The 11380-nt window shown below is 42.0% G+C and overlaps 1 protein-coding gene across 2 annotated transcripts; it reads right to left on the bottom strand.

Annotated features, from left to right (window-relative positions):
• Positions 1 to 1235: 1235 nt before the first annotated feature.
• Positions 1236 to 11295, bottom strand: GPS1 (G protein pathway suppressor 1). 2 transcript variants are annotated; one of them, XM_008630845.2, is made up of 14 exons: positions 10854 to 11128; positions 8942 to 9034; positions 8420 to 8601; positions 7433 to 7597; positions 7129 to 7264; positions 6896 to 6973; positions 6550 to 6610; positions 6087 to 6172; positions 5487 to 5581; positions 4264 to 4369; positions 3842 to 3922; positions 3577 to 3714; positions 3222 to 3356; positions 1236 to 2497 (listed from the first exon to the last, which is right to left on the bottom strand). In XM_008630845.2, exons 1-14 carry the CDS (start codon positions 11004 to 11006, stop codon positions 2423 to 2425), a joined length of 1584 nt encoding a protein of 527 aa, XP_008629067.1. In that variant the 5' UTR covers positions 11007 to 11128; the 3' UTR covers positions 1236 to 2422. The 2 variants fall into 2 exon arrangements, with proteins under 2 accessions (XP_008629067.1, XP_017585262.1); XM_017729773.1 differs by having other exon boundaries at positions 8942 to 11295.
• Positions 11296 to 11380: the final 85 nt, after the last annotated feature.

Raw genomic sequence — 11380 nt, forward strand, 5'->3', positions numbered from 1 at the left:
TCATCCACGGAATGACCTTGGTGGTCACAGGGAATCACTGAAAATTCATTCTATGTGGGTCACTATTTTCCCATTTATTGCTTGCGAAATTACATAGAATTTAAGGTAAGAATAATTTTTACTGGGGGAAACTGCTTATGAATGCAATTTACCTAGAACTATATCCATATCATGTTGTATTTTGTGGGGTTTGGGACTTGCAAGCAGTTAGGACTGAGGCGGGTGTTGGACAATGTCTAGAAGAAATGTGCTTGGACAGCCCTGACTCCCATCTAAAAGATCCTAAAGCAACAGCAGCTTCTTTCACAGGCTAAAGGAGACAGTTATATGCCAGTAATTCTGCACAAAGCATCCACGATGCCAATGCAATAAAAGAGAAATGCTTGATCACTCCCAAAGAGGCTGCAAGCATTTTTTCTGGGTGGATGAAAACTTACCACCGCTGCCCATGCTAAGGAATGGCCTCGGGCCACAGCCAGAGCTGGAAACTGCTGTTTCCACCTTGTGGGGCCCCTTGTGGCTGCTTAGGGATGGTGTCTGGAAGAACAGACTCTAGTCAGCTCAAGACATCACTGACCACTGAGGAGCCCTGCAGCAGAAATCCTCCAGCAAGGGACAGATGTCAGTCAAAAAAATCCCGAGAGTGGAAGCACAGACTGGCATGGTGCACTTCACTGGGATGCAAAACCATCTTCTAAAGAGCAGAGTGTAAGATCTTTTCCTTATAAATAGTAATACTGGCCCATTTGGGGAAGAAAACAAGTAGCATTTTAGGACTGAAAAGCTTTCCTTCAGCACAAACAGAAAGCATTACAATACTTTCCCTGCATTTCTTATAAGGATGTACAGCAATTTACCCAAGGACTCAACTTGCCTTTCTCACTAAACTGGCCATCAGTGATGCCTGACACCAAGTTCTTCCCTCAGAAATGGGAGCATTTTTCCATGCCAAATGTAACCAAAGACCTCACAGAAACTACTGGTTCCTTTTTCAGCACCTAAGTCATAAAAAGCATGGAAAGCCAGGAGAGACCACTGTTGCTACAGGAATTTTGCTGTTCGAATGTTCCTTCAAACTGCATTTTCTTCACAGTTCATCCAAGCTACATCTCCAACCAGATCGGAAAGCAAAACACAATGGCCCTAGGAAACATAATGAAGCTTAGCAAAAAATCAATGGCTTGAGATCGAAATACCTAAAACCCAACTTTAACATAAAACTCCAAATACTCAGAAGCTTTTAAATCCTGCTATTTAATGCACTAGATATAACAACTCATTTTTTTTAAAAAAGCATGAACACATTAACAGTAACATCTGTAGTCAGTTGCCAGACCAGTCAGGGCTGGAGTAAAATTCTCAGTTTGCCTTATGGATTGGATGAATACAAGGCTGCAGTTGACTTCAGAAAATTCAGTGCATATCTCCTTTCATGAACACAGGAAGAACACACACACACACACAAACACCCTGGGCTGCCACCTTTAACCCCTTTATAAAAGGAAAAGCAGAATAAATGCACCTGGAGAGTGGGCACCTAGACTGACTCTTTTTAGCGCTTCCACTAGACTTGAGTGGTGTTTTATGGCATTTATCCATTCTACCCAAAACAACTGTTGCACATGTGGGGAAGCCATCACACACTACGGCAGTAAGACTGGGCAAGCAGCAATATTTGCATGAAGTAGAGATTTACTGCTATGATAACACTGGACCCCAAAGCTAGGTCACACACAAGTGGGAAACACATCAGGAAAAAGATAACAGTTCAAAAAGAGAGAGAGAGAGAGAGAGAGAGAGAACCCGGCTGCAGGTAAACATAAAACCCTAAAATAAAGACGTGTGACTGAATGCATGGAAGCAATGTCATATTTTCTGGTGCAGGTGAAAATTCTCCAAGAGTTTCTCAAAGGAAATCTCGTCCCCCATCAGAACTCTAGCTCCATAATTGAGAGCAATGCACTTGTAAGTTTATTTGAAAACAGAAAGCTCAGCATTGCTCAAAATCAAGGCAATACTTTCAGGCCAGCAAAACTCATCTTATATCATGCCTGTCCATTCAACTAACTATTTTTGCAGCTTTGAAACAAGAAAACTAATAGCAGCTGAAAAACTCTCAACTCAGCATCTGTATGAATAACCTGACAGCTCTTTATGGAGTGGTGGAAGGAGAATGAAGGTTTTCTACCAAAACTGAAATGATGATCCATTTGCAGGGATGCTGTTTTTAAAAATAATTTCTTTTCAAGAGAATTGAAGTTATTGGAATATTCATATTATCCACCACCAAACCAACCCTGACTCTCTCAACCCGAGCAAGAAGGGAGGGAGATAGGGACAGTTTGTGAAGCTCAGCAGTTAGTGGGTGAGACACTGGGTACAGTCCTGAGGGACCATTTCTTTTGGTAGTGCACGAAGTTTTTCACATGTTGGTGCTCATTCTGGATTGGCTGTTAGCTGGAGTGAGCTCCCCTTGGCTACCTTCCCTCGGAGGAGACTGCAACAAGACCAAAACACATCCTAGTTAGTGATGTGTAAATATTCTGCAGCCTGCTTCCTGAGAGACAAAATGAAGCACAGGTGAAGCTTAGCAGGATGGCAGCAGGGGGAGAGCATACCCCCAGGTTCATTAATGATGATTTTGTGTTAAAAACTTTGACAGTTCACAAAAACTTTTCCTAAAAAAGTCAAACCAGAACTTTTAAGCCACTCTTATTTACTATGTACTGGGGCTGTTGGCCCCAGAAATTGAATCCTGTCTGGAATTTAGTAATCACAGGGATTAATATACTATAGAAATTAACACATTCTGTGCAGATGGTCTATTCTCCTTAAAGTCATCCTTTTCAAACTGCAACCCAGAAGGAATACTCCTAACGACCTAATGCATTTTTTACTTCCTCTGCTGAAAAAATTACTTCAAACAGTCTTTGTTGAGAAAGTAAAAGATACGTCTATCAAGGACTGGACCAAAGGAATTATTCAGAATTAACCCAACCATATAAACTTCCAAGGAGATTCTGAGTTCTAAAAGCAGGTTAACGTACCGGCTAGAAACACCTCATATATTTAGTATTTACTATTGTAAGAATTTGTCCAATCAGGAACACAATAGCTTCATTCCCTTCCAGAATCTTCAGTTCACCAACTTTTAGTTTTAGTTAAAAAAAAAAAAAAAAATCATAACATTGCCTTTAAGTCCCTATTTAACACGCCCATACCTTGACATGTATCTGGTTGCGCAGGACTGCAGCTCGCAGGATCATTGCTTTGGCACGGCGCTGAAACTCTTTGCCCATTAGTAAAGACTTCTCAAAAGTTGTACTGCGCTGATCTACATCTCGAGCATACAGAATCTGTAACCAATACAGAGAACTGTAAATGGGAGCTGTGCCAGGGTCCCACATCAGGAAAACAGCTAAGGCATTATGGAGCCTGAGGTCACACACATAGCTCACCCCTACTGAACACACCAGGCCCAAGAGATGAATGCGCCTTCCAAGTGTCTCAGGAATGGAGAGTTTCTAATCTTAGTAAACCTGTTCAGTCTATAATCCATGGCTGAAATGCACTCACCTTACTGTGCGAGTCTATTCTGGCATTGATCAGTCCCTCCAGGATCAGCTGAGTGAGTTCATCTTCCAGAGCAGCCACTGTGGTGTTAAAAGCAGTGGCCATCTTGCGCATGTCTGCTGACACGTAGGGGCTGAAGTACTAAGAAGAAGAAAATATTCAATTGCCAAGGGCACTCTCCACCTTCTGAGAAACTAAGGGAAAAGCAACTGCAAAGAGATGGCCTATCTCCCTGTTCATCCACCTCTGGGATGACAGGAATAATTACCTGGATAAGGGCACGATTTCGAATCTGGGTATAAAGTGTCCTGACATGAGGTGCAAGGTACATATCTAGCAGCAGGTTGTCCTGTGCAAAACAATAAAGCAATAATCAGAAGCTGAGAAGCAATCTGGAAAAATACATTATTCCTGTGTTCTGAAACATTTATGCATATACACTTAAACCTTAAGAATATTACACTACAGCAAGACAGTATGATAAAACAAGAATGAATAAAAGAATTAGCAATACGTTTAAAACATTTATCATTTCTCTCTACTAATAAACTACTCCCAATTTCCATGCACCATGTCAGGAGACAGAAGAGCTGAACATATAGTATCTACTTTTGACAATCACTGCTTCTCACAAAAGGCTAGGCAAAGGGAAGTTTAGGGTCTGCTCTGCTCTGCTCTCCTGCAACTCACCTTCATCTCATCCAGCATCTTCAGGCATGAAGCATATTTAGACTCATAAAACTTGAAGATGATGTCACGAACCTGTGGCTCCAGCTCCAAAAACAATTTGAAGGAGCTACAGATAGAGATGGCAGTGATCAGACATTGGAACTCACCACTTAAATATCCCATAACCCCATCACTCCCAAGTCGCAAGGTTAAAAACTCTCACTACCATTCAAAGATTCCAAGAATTTACCCTCTAACAGACCAGACAGCCCATTTTCAGCAGGGCTGGGAGCCTGGAACACAGAGAGATAGAGCACAGCATCAGAGCTGTGATGAAGGAAGACAAAAGACTTTTGACGAACCAAGTAGTAGAAGTGTCTGTCCACACAAAACAAAATAATGAATATGAATAGGTCAAAATCAGGATACATCACTAGCAAACAAATGCCATATCTGTGCTTGGACTGTAGTCTGTGCTGGCCAGCTTTTTGTCCCCTTTCAAAGCACAGCCTTCATTAAGTACAGCATGCCATAGACACGTCAAGCATGCAAATTTCTCAGAGAAACAACCTATTGCGAGTGTGGTAAATCTTAGGGATGTACACTCTTACTCAGCACACTCCCAATTCTCCATCACAGATTTTTAAACCTTGGGATCTCACCCTATGTTTCAGCCCACAAAAAAGGGTAACAACCCCTTTTCCACAGCAATTTAAAATTACTGCTTCTGTACATCTAGCTGATAGGAATTCAGTGTCATTGCAATTCAATCTTTGACACACAAATATGCACTTTCTTTCAAAGACTATAATTCTCTTAACCTTCTATATGTCATAGTTAGATTACAGGCCAAGGTGTACTAATAATTACTAAATTGTTTTAATGATTAACACCAGAACAAGGAGCAACATGAAGGCAAATTATCCTAACAGCTGCCTTTGACAGAGGGCTGTGTCCCTCGATTTAATATCTAATATGAACTACTGATGGAGATGGAGACAGACAACTGGGCTATGCAGATGCTGGATTTAACCTGGACGGGAAACTTATACTAAGAAAATTTTAGCTGTGATTAACCACTGTGTTTTAGACAGTGAAACACCACTTAATGCTAAAGCCAAACTAAGGCTCAGTGATTCTTTCTCTCCTGTATGAGAAATACTCCTGCCAGAATCCACTCTTAGCCAAAGTCCCATGTTGCAAAAGATGTCCAGTACATACAAACCCCTCAAGGCATCACTCACCTACTGGAGATAACATTTCGTTGCAGTTCCTGACGGTCAAATGTAGCAAGGGCACAGAGCCCACCATACACAGCCACATTGCTGGGAGATAATAGCTACAGAGAGAGAGACAGAGAGCTGTCACTGACTAGCAAAATGGCGTAAGGGTGGCATTAAGTCTTCTACCCCAGGCCTTTCTTTCATTCAGTGACAAGATTAGTCCTTATCAAATGCAGCGGAAGCACTCAGCTTGCTCTCACCCAGTGTGCGGGGTGACAGGGCCAGAGCAGTAACACTGCTAAGAGAGTAGACACCAATTTCAAGAGGTTTTGGTTGATTGAGCAACACAGAATTATAGATCTCACAGGTAACTCTTATGTGATCTAGAGTAGAACATTTAGAGAGGCCAAGAACAGAGACTTTAAAAACAAACAAACAAACAAAAAAACCCCAACACAACAACAACAAAAAAAACCCCCAGCCAACCAGCACAGTTCACAGCACCACCAAACTATACAGGAATGCTGCAAGAATAACTACAATATCTGAATTTTACAACCTAATACTTAGAAGAATTACATCCCCTCCAAGACCTGCACACAGTGCCCTCTTGGTCCTCACCTCAGGGAAATCACAGTGATCAAATGATGCCAACAAGAAGCACTTTGCTGCCTGTTTGTACTTCCGGGCAGCTAGTTCAGCCAAGCCTAGGAACCAGAAAAAGTTAGTCCTTTTTTTATGATAGTATACAGACTAGGGAGAATTGAAAAATCTGGGGAGTAGGAGAGGCCCCTACATGGCTGCTAGTGCCTTTACTACTGAAGAAAAAGAAGATCCTCAGACTGTATCAAGCATCCTTTGAACTACATTGACTCACACAGGTATCCTCTCTGAAGAAACTCAGGGAGAGGAAAGAGATGGCAAAAACCAGCCAGCAGTTCTATCTCACCAGCTTCATTAAATTTTGCATGTCTGGTGTGAAAATACAAAGTCTGTCAAATATGAGAGAAAAAATAAACGCAAGAGCCCTATGGACAGGTAGAAAGACAGGCAAACCATACAGGAAGCTGAAAGACTCACTCACCTGCTGCACATTTCAGTTTGGTGAGAATTGCTTGTGTCTGGCTATCTCTTTCTCCTCTTTGCTAAAGCATAAAACAAAGCAGTAGTTAGCAAACAGTATGAAAGCTATTTTGCTTACAATCACCCCCAAAATATTTCACCCTGATAATTAACGTGTAAATCTCAATGGCAAGAGGGAAATATGGTAAAACTGAGGACAGGGAAGTATCCGTTTTGACCTTGAGTCAGATTTTGTACACACATATTATGGGAGAAGTCATAACAGGGGAAAAGAAGAAATCACTTTACAAATTTTGGAAACAGAAAACAAAGGGAAAACTCATGCAAGCTACAGAGCAGGAGCTTACTTCTGCAATTTCTGGTGTAGACTCAGCCTTGCTTACATAGCTTAGAACATGAGACCAATTCTGGAGGTAGACACTGACCTGTAGAGAGCCAGAAACAGTGTGGAGTAGGCATGGATAAATGGCATTCCTTAGATAAGCCGCATCATTGCGGACACAGGAGCCGAGTACGGGGGAGTGACTTCGCAGCAGGTATCACAAAGACACCAAGTACCATTGCCTGCAAATCTTCCTACCTTGATAACATTGAGACACATGTTGATGACATGTTTAGCACTGGTGCAGTAATCACGGGCTCGTGAGTAACACTTGAGAGCATTACTGAGGTCTCCACAGTCCAGGTAATGATCACCTAAGTCATCATGGCCTCTCCTGGAGGATGGGAATTAAAACATCAATGAACTGTATGCTCAGAGAGGAACAAAGTCAGTTTGTTCTAAACAAGTAACTCAACACACTGACCTAAGAGCACATCCCATGTTAAGTGCATGGAGGAGCAAAATGCTCTTCCTTGCTCCAGCAGAGCCTTCTGCATCTCACCTGATACTCTCCTTGATGGAGTTCCCTTTGTAATTTTTCAGATCTGTATCGAGTTTCTCCAGTTTAAGAAGAGCTTTTTTGCGTGTAGCTTCAACCCAAGCTGTGTCAAGAGGAGGGGGTTCAATTCCACTATCAGGGACAGCATCAGGTGTATTTTGCAGTTCTCTGAAAGGAAAGTATTTGAATGAAGCTATTAGGCTGAAAACACTTCAAAACAGAGGTCTGCTATGTGCCTGGCATTGTTACCCTAACAAACAGTACTGCATACACAAAATAGACCAAAGAGAAAATAAGGGTAGTGGGGAAAAAAGAAACATATTGCTAAAATCTCCAGTGCAAAACAGTAACACGAGCATCACAGATGTTTACAAATACTTCACAAAATTATTCTAATGATCTTAGGATAAGCATACTGTCACACACATGATAAAGTCTCCCCACGCAAAACAGACAAGAAATCATCAAATAAGCATAGCAACAAAAATAATGCAAAGAAGGGAAGCGTGGATGGATAAGCGAGATATCAAAGGTTATCCTTAACAGAAAACTGGGGGGGGGGGGGGAAACAGGAGGGAAGAAAAAAAACAAAACCAAACATGGAGAGAAGAAAAAAAACCAAACCAAAATAAGGCAAAGAGTTAAATTAAGTTTTAACTTATGAAAACAAAAGCATCTAGAACACATCTCCATAATCTACCCAAGGAAAAACAAATATGTTCATTAATATCTGAGGCAGTTGCAAGGACTAAACTCACCTCAATATCTACCTGCAGCTTTTTAAAGCACAGAGATTTCAGAATGAGATAATGTCTCCTGTGCTTTATCTTTTAAAAAAGCATGAACACACATTTTACTGCTATTAAATTCTAAGGGCAAAGACAATTTGTTTAAGGTACATGCTGGTATTACATACAAAGTCCTCCGCTGTGGCACATCAATCTTAACTCTGTCAGGAAAGCTCCCCAGGGTCCCATGACCTCTTAGTACCTTGTGGCCTCAGACAGCTTTCTGTGGATTTCTTCATACACATCAACATTGAAAGTTCTTTGGACAAATGACAGAGCCATCTTAAGAGCTTCCACCCGCAGCTGTGGGCAGTGATCAGCAATGAACTGCAGCCGCTCAATCCGCATCAGCCCACTGTAGCTGGATGCATACTGCTCCAAATCCTGCCAACAAAACCTGGTCTCAGAAGGTGAAAATGGACACGCTACATCAGGCTACTACACTGTGACCTGGACAGGTTTTCCTACAGACCTGACCCCCTCAAGGAGGGCAACATGACTCAAGTAAAAAATCAGTAAGATTAGTCCATATCTGCTTTCTTCAAACATTAGGATTTCCTCAGAAATATGCAGTACATTACAATTTACTTTTTTAAAATTTCAGTTGTGACACCTTTTGTTAAGACTAATCAGCTTTAAGATTTTTCAGAAGGGATTTTTTCAAAATTCTTAAAGGAAGAGACCACACACAAGAAATGTACCCACAGCCCTCAGCAGCACGTACCAATGTGGGGTTCTCCACTACATAGTTGATATCAGGTGAATTTTGCTGATCTTCTTGTGGATCTACGTCAATCTGCATGGGCTCCACTGCACCCTAAAATATCAAAATTAGGTCAAAAGTAGCTTATTACATTTGAGCAGGAAATAACTATGTGATTCAATTTATTAAAGACTTGCTTAAATACATGTTAAATTCTAAAAATTAAAAAGCACTCCTCAGTCTTTTGATATGCTTAGGATTTTTCTCTAGCAACACCAACAGTTAGCATGATGCTTGGTCTAACGCAAGCAGCAGCATGGCTTAGCATTCACACAGAGCAGTTTATTTGGGTTGGTAAATTATCAAGCAAAACAGTGAAGGGGTCAATAAATCTGATTCTACAAAGCATCTGCGGCATGCATTCCATTTCCCTTCCCTGAGCAAGAGCAGGTGTTAACACTCAGCCCAAGAAGTTCCGAAAGACAAAACGTACCAAAAAACTCACCACAACCTTTCAAAATTGTTTTAATGCTTAGAAGTAATATTTTAGGGGGGCAAAAAAGGCAAAAACTGTTAGACTTCTTAGAAGTATTAAAAACCATAAAGAACAGAATGCAGAATGGCAATTTCAGAGTTTCCAACATGGCAAGGAACAATTTGTCAGCACTGCAGAGATTTGCCATTAGTTGAACTATCCTACTGTAGTTTTCAAGTCCAGTTACTTAGATAGAGCCTCTTTTGCAGAAACAATAAAATTTTATTCTCCCAGTATATCCTGCACTGCTTTGAGCCATAAGGACTCACACCTATGCAGTGACTTCAGCACAGCTGCATCATTACAGCCCCTGAATGTATTCCAGGTAAGACTAGCTTGCTATCCCATTCCACAAACTAAACTGGTCTGCTAGCACAGAATTCTTTTTCTCTTCCTAGTCAAAGTGTGCTGAACAGTCCTCCTAGGAATTACCCATTTAAAGTGAGGAAAACTTAGCTGAATGTCTTCTTATGGAATACTAATTTTGTGCACATATTATACAAGCAACACTTGATTTGGTGTAAATTGCAAAAGTGGATCTCACAAAAGAAATGCCAACCACCTTGCCCCCCCACACATCAGATTATTTCCATATTTTTACTGATTTTACTGTCTGTTAAGAAATCAAAGATTGAGGGGGGGTTTTTTGACTGGGTTGATAGCTTGTTTGGTTGGGGTTTTTTTGTGAGAAAGCACAGGGCAGATCGAGATTTCCTATCTCTAAAAATTATACTCACCCACAGTCTGAGGGTCTTATTCTTTCACAAACTGGTACACACCAAATACATACCTCAACACTGAAATCTCCCAAAATCTGAAGTAAGAAGCAAGTGAAGCATAAAAACGTTTGTTTCCTAGTTTAATAACCTTTCCATGAAGGAAAGGGAGGGAGGGCACAAAGGAAATTTTGATTGTCTAGATCACCACTCAGGAAAACTGTACATACAAACAGACAACTCACCATATGCTGAGACCACTACTTTTTCCACTTTTATCTACCTTCTATCTTTTCTTATATCACAAACACTAAGTGCCAAGGTTAGATTGTTTAGTCTGTGTTTGCCTACCATAGTAAAAACTCAGTTACAGACTCCTTAGAACACAGCATTACAAAGGTAACTGCAGTTCCAGCTGGTGGAACAGAACAACTTGTGTCTTGCTAAGCTGGGAGTCTACACTCTGCGTTTCTCACTTAATTCCCAGACAAGGAAAAATACAAGTGGTCTGGAAGTCCCAGTAGGACAAGCAAACTCAGACGCTTTCAAGCTCTTTATTTTGGAAGGAAGATGTAAGGTTGGCTTAAAAACCACTCACAAAGCAAATAATATAACAACCACTCCCCAAGATTTCCTGACGGGAGTGCCAACAGAGTACCAACGGGTACTCCATTGAGGGTACCTCACCAGGCCTCACACAAATAGATAAACTGGTGTCTGAGCTGAAGTTTCCTGCTGTACTCGGAAGGAAGAGGTGTGACCTATTGCTGGAGGGCGTGCAATACAGATCTGTCACTAATGAAGGAGCTGAGTTGGATGTTGAACTGTCCCTCATCCTCTCCTCACTTCCCAAAGCCTCGTGCCCTGACACAGAATTACTACTGCTAAAACTTGCAAAAGCTAGCCTTCGCGGGTACCTAGTGTAACCGACCCACTCGGCGCTCCTGGGGCTCTCCCCTGCACTGCAGACTCTCAGTTCCTCCTCTTCGGCCACCTCACCGTACCCTCCGCGACTACTCTAGCCCTGCCTACGGCACGTAGAACGCGGGAATCAAACACGGGGCCACTGCAGCGGCGGGGGACGCCACGGGTGCCGGAGGATGCTCGGCTGAGCGCTGCTTCTCGCGAAGGGCAGCGGAAGCGACACAGACGGACCCGACGGAAGGGCGAGCGAGGGCCCAGGGCCAGCCGAGAGGCGCTCCCCGCCCC

The sequence above is a fragment of the Corvus brachyrhynchos genome, unplaced genomic scaffold (assembly GCF_000691975.1).
Source record: "Corvus brachyrhynchos isolate BGI_N302 unplaced genomic scaffold, ASM69197v1 scaffold340, whole genome shotgun sequence".
In the NCBI taxonomy this organism is placed as follows: domain Eukaryota; kingdom Metazoa; phylum Chordata; class Aves; order Passeriformes; family Corvidae; genus Corvus; species Corvus brachyrhynchos.

Bases quoted from the DNA above. Each gene is read 5' to 3' on its own strand.
- GPS1 (XM_008630845.2), bottom strand. From the start codon at position 11,006: ATGAGGGACAGTTCAACATCCAACTCAGCTCCTTCATTAGTGACAGAT. The intron at 6,974-7,128 runs GTAGGAAGATTT...GGCTCTCTACAG, and splicing joins TGTGTCTCAATGTTATCAAG to GTCAGTGTCTACCTCCAGAA. The intron at 4,370-5,486 runs GTGAGTGATGCC...CTCTATCTGTAG, and splicing joins CGAAATGTTATCTCCAGTAG to CTCCTTCAAATTGTTTTTGG.